The 12274-nt window shown below is 47.3% G+C and overlaps 1 protein-coding gene across 37 annotated transcripts in view; it reads right to left on the bottom strand.

The window, feature by feature from the left end:
- The window catches only part of NCOR2 (nuclear receptor corepressor 2), a 419584-nt gene that overhangs the window by 212317 nt on the left and 194993 nt on the right, over positions 1 to 12274 (bottom strand). For 36 of the 37 annotated variants that reach the window (XM_038372887.1, XM_043497676.1, XM_043497682.1 and 33 more), the window contains one exon: positions 9463 to 9576. The exons of the other annotated variant lie outside the window; for it this stretch is intronic. In XM_038372887.1, the coding sequence (XP_038228815.1) occupies positions 9463 to 9576 (114 nt within the window). The remainder of the gene's footprint in view (positions 1 to 9462; positions 9577 to 12274) is intronic. 37 annotated transcript variants of the gene reach the window in all.

The raw sequence follows: 12274 nt of genomic DNA, 5'->3' as shown, positions 1-12274 counted from the left end.
ATATGGCCTTTTAAGGTTTAGAGGATTCACAGCTTCAAAGAACTTTAGGCCAGATGGGACCATCAATCCACATAGCACCAGCCAAGGAATTTCCCCCAGCAATTTCTGCATCAAGCCCATAGCTTGCAATTGAGCTAGAACATATTTTTTTGAAAGGCATGCAATCTTGATTGAAAGGAGGGGCCATGGAGATTGAGCTATCCAAATCCTGAGCCTCTCCTGTCAGTAATAGGCAGTCTGAAAATTGCCATGCTGGACAGTATGCCATAGACTGGAACATGGGAACAGGACAGAGACCCACTAAACTTATTTTGATCTGATATGTCACCACCACCTTGGGCTACATTCCAACCCAGTGACCCACCAGTTAGAGGTTCCCCTCTCCCATGAGCAGTCCCTCTGAGCCAGTGGTTTCCCTCCATGAACACCTGGGGTCTCTGGATTAAGTTTAGAAGTGTGTGCAACAAGAGTGATGTCATGGTGGGAGTCTGCTATAGACCACCGGACCAGGGGGATGAGGTGGATGAGGCTTTCTTCCGGCAACTCACGGAAGCTACTAGATCGCATGCCCTGATTCTCATGGGTGACTTTAATTTTCCTGATATCTGCTGGGAGAGCAATACAGCGGTGCATAGACAATCCAGGAAGTTTTTGGAAAGCGTAGGGGACAATTTCCTGGTGCAAGTGCTAGGGGAGCCAACTAGGGGGAGCGCTTTTCTTGACCTGCTGCTCACAAACCGGGTAGAATTAGTGGGGGAAGCAAAAGTGGATGGGAATCTGGGAGGCAGTGACCATGAGTTGGTTGAGTTCAGGATCCTGACGCAGGGAAGAAAGGTAAGCAGCAGGATACGGACCCTGGACTTCAGGAAAGCAGACTTTGACTCCCTCAGGGAACAGATGGCCAGGATCCCCTGGGGGACTAACATGAAAGGGAAGGGAGTCCAGGAGAGCTGGCTGTATTTCAAGGAATCCCTGTTGAGGTTACAGGGACAAACCATCCCTATGAGTCGAAAGAATAGTAAATATGGCAGGCGACCAGCTTGGCTTAATGGTGAAATCCTAGCGGATCTTAAACATAAAAAAGAAGCTTACAAGAAGTGGAAGGTTGGACATATGACCAGGGAAGAGTATAAAAATATTGCTCGGGCATGTAGGAAAGATATCAGGAGGGCCAAATCGCACCTGGAGCTGCAGCTAGCAAGAGATGTCAAGAGTAACAAGAAGGGTTTCTTCAGGTATGTTGGCAACAAGAAGAAAGCCAAGGAAAGTGTGGGCCCCTTACTGAATGAGGGAGGCAAGCTAGTGACAGAGGATGTGGAAAAAGCTAATGTACTCAATGCTTTTTTTGCCTCTGTTTTCACTAACAAGGTCAGCTCCCAGACTGCTGTGCTGGGCATCACAAAATGGGGAAGAGATGGCCAGCCCTCTGTAGAGATAGAGGTGGTTAGGGACTATTTAGAAAAGCTGGACGTGCACAAGTCCATGGGGCCGGACGAATTGCATCCGAGAGTGCTGAGGGAATTGGCGGCTGTGATTGCAGAGCCCTTGGCCATTATCTTTGAAAACTCGTGGCGAACGGGGGAAGTCCCGGATGACTGGAAAAAGGCTAATGTAGTGCCCATCTTTAAAAAAGGGAAGAAGGAGGATCCTGGGAACTACAGGCCGGTCAGCCTCACCTCAGTCCCTGGAAAAATCATGGAGCAGGTCCTCAAAGAATCAATCCTGAAGCACTTAGAGGAGAGGAAAGTGATCAGGAACAGTCAGCATGGATTCACCAAGGGAAGGTCATGCCTGACTAATCTAATCGCCTTTTATGATGAGATTACTGGTTCTGTGGATGAAGGGAAAGCAGTGGATGTATTGTTTCTTGACTTTAGCAAAGCTTTTGACACGGTCTCCCACAGCATTCTTGTCAGCAAGTTAAGGAAGTATGGGCTGGATGAATGCACTATAAGGTGGGTAGAAAGCTGGCTAGATTGTCGGGCTCAACGGGTAGTGATCAATGGCTCCATGTCTAGTTGGCAGCCGGTGTCAAGTGGAGTGCCCCAGGGGTCGGTCCTGGGGCCCGTTTTGTTCAATATCTTCATAAATGATCTGGAGGATGGTGTGGATTGCACTCTCAGCAAATTTGCGGATGATACTAAACTGGGAGGAGTGGTAGATACGCTGGAGGGGAGGGATAGGATACAGAAGGACCTAGACAAATTGGAAGATTGGGCCAAAAGAAATCTAATGAGGTTCAATAAGGATAAGTGCAGGGTCCTGCACTTAGGATGGAAGAATCCAATGCACCGCTACAGACTAGGGACCGAATGGCTCGGCAGCAGTTCTGCGGAAAAGGACCTAGGGGTGACAGTGGACGAGAAGCTGGATATGAGTCAGCAGTGTGCCCTTGTTGCCAAGAAGGCCAATGGCATTTTGGGATTTATAAGTAGGGGCATAGCGAGCAGATCGAGGGACGTGATCGTTCCCTTCTATTCGACACTGGTGAGGCCTCATCTGGAGTACTGTGTCCAGTTTTGGGCCCCACACTACAAGAAGGATGTGGATAAATTGGAAAGAGTACAGCGAAGGGCAACAAAAATGATTAGGGGTCTAGAGCACATGACTTATGAGGAGAGGCTGAGGGAGCTGGGATTGTTTAGTCTGCAGAAGAGAAGAATGAGGGGGGATTTGATAGCTGCTTTCAACTACCTGAAAGGGGGTTTCAAAGAGGATGGCTCTAGACTGTTCTCAATGGTAGCAGATGACAGAACGAGGAGTAATGGTCTCAAGTTGCAATGGGGGAGGTTTAGATTGGATATTAGGAAAAACTTTTTCACTAAGAGGGTGGTGAAACACTGGAATGCGTTACCTAGGGAGGTGGTAGAATCTCCTTCCTCAGAGATTTTTAAGGTCAGGCTTGACAAAGCCCTGGCTAGGATGATTTAACTGGGACTTGGTCCTGCTTTGAGCAGGGGGTTGGACTAGATGACCTTCTGGGGTCCCTTCCAACCCTGATATTCTATGATTCTATGATTCTATGAACACAGACTTGCTGGAAATCAAGTAAACTGACACATCAGCATGCACTGACAATTGGCTATGAGTGACTTTGTGTGTACAATGATGGGGAATTCAGAATTCAGAGAGCAGAATTAATGACCACAAAGAGAGGGACGGCTGACTGGAGCCGGAGAGCGTCCTCCAGGGCACTCTGACAAATGAGATCTGAACAAAACCAAAAGTGTGATGAGTTCCATTCAAAAAGTAACTGGGAAAACAAACAACAAAAAAATACCACCCAGCACTGAACAGGAGACCTGGAATTTTTGCTTAAAACCAGAGTTACTCAGGGCCAGAAATGTCAAGCCAAATTGTCAGCAATGTCAGAAAAATATTATATATAAGTGTGAAGAAAAAGGGGGGGGGGGGCGCAGCGGGGAATCTCCACTGAACTACCTTGTGGAATAAAAACGTTATTAACAATTTACCCAGTGCATGTGCCCTGGTTATGGGGATTTAATGTGAAAATGACAGGGGAGGCTGCCTTGAGACAATAATGCAGCCCAGAAGGACTAATTACAAACTAAGGAGATTCCCACCACCTCAGAGGCGTCAGACCAAGCTGTATTCATCCTTCTCTCCCACAGGGGAGACTTGCACACTTAAATTCAAGTGTTGGCCCATTTTCCTCTTACATAACTATTGTGACTATATCATTACCGGCCGTGCGCCAACCTCTGGCAGCAATTCACAATGGCTAGAGAAGCAGATTCCATTGGGTAACTCATGACTGCTCTCCTGGCGGCGAGCCCAAGGAGCAGGGAATGCCACTGTGTAAAATGAACATACCTTGGGTGGCTGCGAATGCCATGGCCTCGCATGCCCTTAGCAGAATCCCACAGAGTGTCAAGCAGCAAATGTCAAATCAAGAGGAGGGTTCCAAGGACAGTTTGTAAACAGACCCAGTTTCAAAAAGTACTTGTATGTGACAGGCTCCCACGTGCCTCTGCCACTTTTGAAAATGGAACTTGGGTATCTCTGAAAATGTCACCCTTGGTGCAGTCGTGCTTTGGTCCTTTGGCAGCAGCAAAAACACTAGGCCACATCTCAAACATGCTTTTATTTAGAGCCTTCTCTACACGGCGGGTTGCTGCAGAGCAAACCAAGATGTGAATCCACAGCCCCCGAGCCTGCTGTATACGAACGTTCACTACAGTGTGCTGAAAGCTCCAGAGCACGCTCAGCCGTGACAAGGTTCATCCTGTGCAGCAAGCTGGGACGTTGTAGATTCATACCCTAGATTGCTGTACAGACGAGCCCTCAGACTGCAGCTGGCCACGTGACACCCCTCTGTGGGCAGAAGGCCCACATTTGTATGCACAGTTTGGGTGGTCCCAGCACAGTTATTTCATGTCATGGGCTTGTACGCAAAACGGGGGCAAGTGCAAAATCTGGCAGGCGCAATTTCCAACGCCCACTGAGGATGGAATGACAAAGCATCTCGGATCAACACACACAGCAGATATTTTCAAAGGCACAAATGACCGTGAGATGAATGTCCATGGCAACTGTGCGCTTCACTGCCACTTACGCCTTTGAAAATCTCGCCCTAAAAGCAAATGCAGCCAGTTCTCTCAGAACAAAGTCCGTGAAGGTCCCTGCGCTTTTCTACCTTCTTTAGTCCCATCTGCACAGCCATGTGTTTCCGGAATACGATTAACTTTTCCAGCACATTGCATATAGTAAGAAAGGAATCCCAGGTTAAATTTGCCAAAGATTGTAAGTCTCCCTGATGCAGAGAGACCTTTCAAATCACACTTGTAAAGCAGGTCACAGGGAGGAAGAGACTCACACAGTGTTAAGGTGAATGGCTAAGGAGAGCCTGGATTCTGAGTAAAGCTTTGATGCAGACAATGCCAACCGATATTCTATGCCCCATACAAAATGGGGCTCCTCTGCGCCATTTACCCAATGTGCTGGTGGGAAGAAATACAATTCCCTGATGAACTACACGGCTAAAATTAGAATCCACTCACCCCTGAAGAATCACAGCTATCGCCAAAATGAAAGTAGGTCACACAATAGCTGGCTAACTTGATTTCCCACAGTCTCTAGCGTGATATTCTCCTCTCTCGCCTGGCACAACCTGTGAGTGGGGGGGGACGGGGGCATGCACACACTTGGGGAAGCAGACACTCCAGTTTGGGGTGAAGCACTAATCCCTTGCTTTGGTGTTTAAACAAGTGCCTGGTTTTCCTCCTTCTGAATTCAAACGGATGGATCAAGGGATGCATCACCACCCCAAAATACAGATTCCAACTTTCGCTCTCACCCAAGCTTATGCTCAAATAAATTTGTTAGTCTCTAAGGTGCCACAAGTACTCCTTTTCTTTCTCACCCTGGAACAGCCTGTCTCGGCTGCCTGTATTGCCATGGGGCTTGGATATCTTTCTACTTTCTATGCCTTAAAAGAGAGACCATTTCTCTCCACCTCCACCCCTTATGAATCAAAATACAGATGCTTAGCTCCCCAGCAACCCTGCTTTCTCCAGCAATTGACTGGTAGCCTCTCTACCTCTCAGCTGGGAGGTGTGATTGGGCTACATTCATCAACAGTAATTTCCTTCCTAACCATCAACATCATGGCATTCATATTCAGCACTGTTTTTGAAACTCAGCTTCATGGGGTTATGTTTGACTCTGAGACCTGCTTCTATGAGCCCACTGCACAAAGTATGTGATGGGAATGCCTTTTGCTGCTAAAAACCGACCACTCATGCTCCACTCACACAGCTCTACGCAGACCCGAATAATCAGTGGCCAATAAGAGATCTCAACACTCTATGGACCACTCTGTAAATCCTTTCGTTATCAAGAACTAGTGAAACAAATTAAATACACAGTCTAGACTTCTATCTACTTTATTCAGATTCTGACACCGTATCCACCACCACAGTATCCAAATGCCTCCAGCTCTTACAAATTTGTTTTGCTCTTCACTGAGTTACCTTCAGTTTGTCAACCTCCCCTGGTACTGAGCCCCCAAGGGAGTTAAATGCACCCCTGAGAAAGGCAGCAGTGGGCATGAAAGCAGCGGACAAGTGCTCTTAGTTCATAGCCCTAGGCTGGCAGCCTGCTGGGCCTTCTATTTAAAAAAAAAAAAAAAAAAAAGTTGTTTTTACCCAGAGATAATCCATTAAAATGTGTCCTCACATTATTCTACATTGGATCCCCAAAAGAGGAGAGAGAAGCAGCATCTGCCTTCCACGTCCCAGCCGTCATATGGATATTAACAGAGCTACATGTGGAAAATGTTATTTAGTCATCTGGAGTCGGACTGGACCTCCCGTTTTGATTCACACCCATTTTGAACAAGCACATGCTACTGCGAAGGTTCATAGGAAAACCAAAGCCAGGTTTTGGGCAGGAATGAATATTAGCAGGATTGGGGTATGAATTGCAGAACACAGACAAACTGAAACCACAAATGAAGAACTGAAGCCAAGCCATCATGCTCAGCTGCTTCCAGTTCATTGTAACCATTTGCTCTCAACAGCACATTTCAGCTCACATGGTTCTTCACATTCTTTTCAGCACCATCCACTGAACACTTCAGTAACACCAGCAGCCCCAAGCAAGCTGGATAGGCAGTATTGTAACTCGGTGCTGTTTGAATGGGATCATGGCACTTCCAGCAGATGACACTGTTTGAGGGACAGTCGAGCTCTGCCTGCCCCTCCTGCCGCAAAAATCTAAGCACTACATTTATACCTTCCACTGTGTACCTGGCAAGTACCGTGAAAGAGTGATCTCTAGGATTGGAACAACCTTCCTGAGCCCTCAGGCCATGATGGTGCTCTGTCTTCTCTCCAGTCCCTTCTCAGATCATTAGTAGAATGTTTCAGTTATCCAGCTAACCATCAGACTGTGAAACAAAGACAACAAACCAATCCACCTTGCCCCACAGTTCCAACCAACCCAAGGTGCTCAAAACCCCACCCAACAAGCGACATCTGCCCCAACATCTGTGAGAAAAGCTTACTCCCCTAAGTGACTGCATGATCCTGTGATCCTCATTGTGTCTGCCCACTCCCTGGTGTTCTTGTCTTAACCTAAAGCCTAAGCAATTTGGGTGGGGATTTTGGCCAAGATTCTCCGAAGTGACTAGTTATGTTGAGCGCACAACTGGAGAAGACTTAAAGAGGGTCAAGAGTTTTCAGAAAGTGCTTACACACCTGTCCCCTGAAACCTAGGTCCCTTTAGGTTGTCTCAAGGTAGGCATGCACATTTCTAAAAATCTTGGCCTCTCTCTATACAGTTCCACACAGCATCATGCATATCTAGGTGTTTATATGAGATATAAAGAATGACAACCATGCCAAAGTAATTGCTTTACCTCTGAGTAGTGTCCAGGGCATGTAATCTTTAAGCGTCAGGCACCTGGAGTTCTGCAGCTCACAGTGAATTCAAAGGACTCGCAATTCAAAACAATTAGCGGCTAGTCACTTTCCTTTTATGCAGAATCATCCATTAAACCCAACACCTAAAATGAATGTGCTTGATTATGTACAAAAGAGCCCAATTTTCTAATGTCAATGCAAAGAACCCAGCCAGATTCATTTCTCCTTCGACCCCAATTGCGGGCATTGGCCCTGTTTAATGAATTAGCAGTCAAGGAGAGTTACACACTGTCAGCAATTCACGCCGTTTTATTAAAGTTTGCTGCCACATTAAAATTCCAGAGATTCAGCGCTGATTTGTGTCAATCTCCTTTCCATTCGCCTTGCCCCATTTAAAGTGTTCAGCACAGATCACACAGTCCTTTAAATCCTCTTCGCCTTTAGGCGCTCTAAGTCTGTTTTGCATAATCACACTCACGGTTTGCACTGGATTTCCTAAATGCAAGGGGTTGGGAACTTGGCACAGCTAAAGCCACAGGCCCTGCCCTGCAACACAGTTCTTCAGAAAACAAATAAAGGGCAAACTCATTCCACTAATACAACGTTTCCAAGCTGATGACCCCTTATTCAAAGTCAAAAATGTCCACAATACCCTCACATTTATCACAGAAGAGTAAAAACGCATATCAGTTACAACAATAATAAGTTTCAGAGTACCATGTTAGTCTGTATCTGCAAAAAGAACAGGAGTACTTGTGGCACCTTAGAGACTAACAAATTTGAGCATAACATTCATGGGCTACAGCCCACTTCATTGGACGCACAGAATGGACCATATAGTAAGAAGAAATATACATACACACAGATAAGTTGGAAGTTGCCATACAAACTGTGAGAGGCTAATTAGTTAAGATGAGCTATCAGCAGGAGAAAAAAAACTTTTGTATGATAATCAAGATGGCCCATTTAGACAGTTGACAAGAAGGTGTGAGGATACTTAACTTTAGGGAAATATAATAAGCTGTGATAATGTATCTGTATCTGTTTTGAAACGCTGAGAGTCCTTGACCTTGAAGAGTAAGGGTGTGTGCGAAGTGGTCCTGGAGAGGTTTGCTTTGCTTGATTCTGTTTAAATGTTAAAAGGTCTCACATTTCCCACCGGGAGTCACGACCAAACACTGCCCTAACAGGAGCAGCACTGAGCTCACAGGGAACCCCGCACACCAGACAGATGCAGAATGCTAGCGATAACCTCTCAGATAATCCCTGTGATAGTAAAGTGCTCTGCATATGGCATAGGCCAACATTTTCAGACATGAAACCAATGGGAGTTGCAGGCACTAGGCACCTCTGGGAAGCAGGCTACTTACACATAGGTGCCTAAATATGGGATTTGGATGTCTGAGGCACCCAAGTTTGAACATTTCAGACTCAATACTGTGCTTACAAGCTACACAGAAAGGGGGCCACGGGGCCCCCCAAAAGCACACCCCACGCCAGCACATCCAGCCGTGGGAAGGGAGTTTGGGTAAGGTCACCAAGCGGACAGAAAGCATCACAGGATCTGTGTCTCCCACACAGACAAGAGTGCCTATGTTTCTAAGGGATCATCCTACAGGTCAGCATACAGTAATTCAAGCACCCAATTTACCCCAGGAGGATGTTACGCTGAGTGGTTCCTGTTGGTTGATCACGTCGGGTTCCAGGGCATCATCCTAGGCATTTCAAATCCAAGGCTTATCCCATTAAACCCTCACCCCCTCCAGCAATAGAACATGCAACAAAGAGCCACACTACACAATTAACGCCCTTTGCTCTGGCTTGCTCCTGTCACATCCACCAACCAGCATCTCTCACAATTTCCACAAGAGATCACATGGCACGTAGGCCATTTGCGTGTACTGTTGACGGAAATCCAGATCCCCCCCTCACTGGCCTGGCCCCAGTCAGTTGGTACAAGCAGTCATTTCCTGACAATACACGCGAAGCTAGTTGAGTAGGGAGTGCATATCCACAGCACAACTGCTATGTTAATACGTCAGTCAGTTCAGCAAGTGCTAGTCGGTAAGTGACTTACCCTGTTCTCATCATAGATTATCTGCACTAAGCTGCGATGCTTGGACTCAATAGGTGGGGGTGAGATCGGCTTCTCAGGCTCTGGTGGTTTGGCTGCTTCCTCCTCCAACTGTTGCTGTGAAAGGTTGAAAAGAAGAGTGAGTGGTTCAAAACAAGAAACACTCTGGCCATAGGAGACTCTCTCTCTCCAGCACCGTGACAGAAATAGAAAACGTAACCATAAACCATTTCCTGTGAGACATCAACAAGACAAAGGGGCTAACGGGGGGGAGGGGAGAACAACCCTTAAACATTTCATGTTGCCTTAGCCAGGGTGTTTTCTGGCCACAAACTGCATAAAGTGGCCCTCTTAGATCTGGCCTGTGGCGCTCGACTACAGATGCGACGCATAAAAAACAGCTGAATGAAAATTCCATGGAGGAAAAACATTTCTCAGAGCAGCAAAGTTCCTTGTTTATGTCTTAATTTGTAGCCACACCATTTGCCACGCTCGTGTTTAAAGGGGGGGCGGGGAGTTAAGGGGTTATTGGACTCTTTTGGTTTAATAGCCCGCTGCTGATTTCCTAGTTCTTCACCTAAGCGAGATGCCTTCTGTGGCTACATATTGTTCTTTTTCTATTTACAACAGTGCCTCAGAACCTCAGTCAAGCATGAGGCCTCCCTTGTGCTAGGCACCGTACAGCCAAGTATCAAAGACCAAGGGTATGTCTACACTACCCACCAGATCGGCGGACAGCAATCAATCCATCGCATCTAGTCTAGATGCGGTAAATCGACCCACCCCCCGAGCACACTCCCATCGACTCTAGTACTCCACTGCTGCAAGAGGAGCAGGCGGAGTCGATAGGGGAGCAGCAGCCGTCGACTCACCACAGTGAAGACAGGTCTAAGGTCTAAGTACCTCGACTTCAGCTACGTTATTCACCCCCACCCCCACCCCAGTGGAGACCAGGCCTGGGATGAACCGAGTTTAGCAGAAAGGCAGAAGTTGCAGCTCTTCCACCCAGTGCCAGACGGGAGCGAGCCGCAGGCATGCCGGCAGAGGCAGGATGTAAGGAGGGGTTCAGCCAAACAGGAGATGGGAGCTGTAGGAATCTCAAAGGGGAGTATGTCCCATGCGTAAAGGGCAGCATCAGGAGACAGGCCAGAGATGCAGGCGGGAAGCAGGCAGGTAGGCCATAGAGACAAATTTCGCGATTGTATGTAGTAGATATTACTAAGGAGCCCAGAGGCAGGGTGTTCATCATCATTAAGGGGCCGCTTCTCATGGTCAAACGGCCACACACGCTTACTGTACTATCGGTACCTCATACAATTCTAGGAACGTCAGACTGACCCAGGAGCTGCTGCTAAGGGCATCACCACAAGCCACTTTCCTCAGGGCATCTACAGACCAACGGCTTGTCTCAGCAGGCCATTTTCAAATCCCCTTTGCCTTTTCAGGGTTAAATACAACAAAGGGAATGTACCAGAATCTGGTAAAAACTCAACACCACAACAATGGCAAACTAGCCAGCACTGAGCAAGGGGCCAGCATCTGGTTCAGACTCCCCTGCCCTGGAGAGAGATTGCAGCTGACTGTACATCTCTTCCTCTGTGGGCCTACATATAAAAGGGGCGTGTGGCAGTTCCCTTAGTTCTGAGTCACAGCCTTCCCCTGGCTGTGCACATGAGGTACCCAAACTCCATCTGTTGAGGGCGATCCGGGCAACCAGCCAGGAGCCCAAAAGCCACACCCAAGTTCCCAGACACATCCACAGCTTTTACCAACAGCAAAATGAAGGTAACCCTGATAGTCACTTAGACATGAATGCTCTGAAGATGAAGCGATGCAGCAGCTTGTTTGAGCTCAGCAGAGATAAAAACCTGCCCTTGATCACCTCCTGCAGAGACCGGCAGAGTGCGGCCATAAGCCATGTTTCCAGGACTCCGCAGGCGGCACTTGGCCTTTGGGCAGCCCTGCTATGGCGTGGATGCACCTTGGAGAGTGCGAGAGAAAAATTAACCCTGGCACAGCATAAAAGCCAATGGGTACAAAAGGAGGGCTGAAAAACTGCACCGTGAAGAAATGGGGAGGTAGGAACGTGCCTAGGGAGACTGCATAACACAATGAAAGACTTCCTCCTGCTCCAAAAAAGCATCTCCTCTATTGTCATCACAAACACTGACTCACACTGATCCCAGAAGAGCCTCAGATTTCTAAACATGCAACTCCAGCCCACTCTGAACTGACGTTTCAGCCACTGCAGCGATGCAAACCCCTTCACACCAGTGCAAGGCAGCCTGCATGTCTGGGTGCCAATCGTTCTGCATTGCTGCAAAGGGTATCTACCTTATGGGTTCACACTGGGGCAATTCTGAAGTCTCTACATAGTAACACAATGTGTTTCATGAACGTTCGTTAGTGTGTGCTGCTACACAGTACCGCCGCCATGGCCTGAGGAGTGAGTATTAACTGTTTAACTTTTTAATGCAAACGTTAAAATATTCCCAACATCCCAACGAACAGCAGCCTGCCAGACGACGTACTGTACATACCATCTTATCCTGGGTAATTATTATCCCTGTAACCAGGACAAGGTTAGGAGAAATGCTACAGTCTTTTCAACAGGCTGGAGGAACTGCAGAGAGGAGAGAGGAAATAACCAGGAGACCCTGAAGGAGGAGAACTTGTTACTCATGTTACGTGAAGGGTGCAGCAAAACAGGAGAGTGAAACTGTGAAAATTTGGGCAATTTATATTAATTCGCAAATGACTCATCAGAAATGCTTCTCCTGAACCAATAGGACGGGTCTCATACTTGGAAACCTAA

The sequence above is a fragment of the Dermochelys coriacea genome, chromosome 15 (genome assembly GCF_009764565.3).
Source record: "Dermochelys coriacea isolate rDerCor1 chromosome 15, rDerCor1.pri.v4, whole genome shotgun sequence".
Classification (NCBI taxonomy): Eukaryota; Metazoa; Chordata; order Testudines; family Dermochelyidae; genus Dermochelys; species Dermochelys coriacea.
Note: the sequence above shows the minus strand (reverse complement) of the source record. Positions and strands in the feature narration are given on the sequence as shown.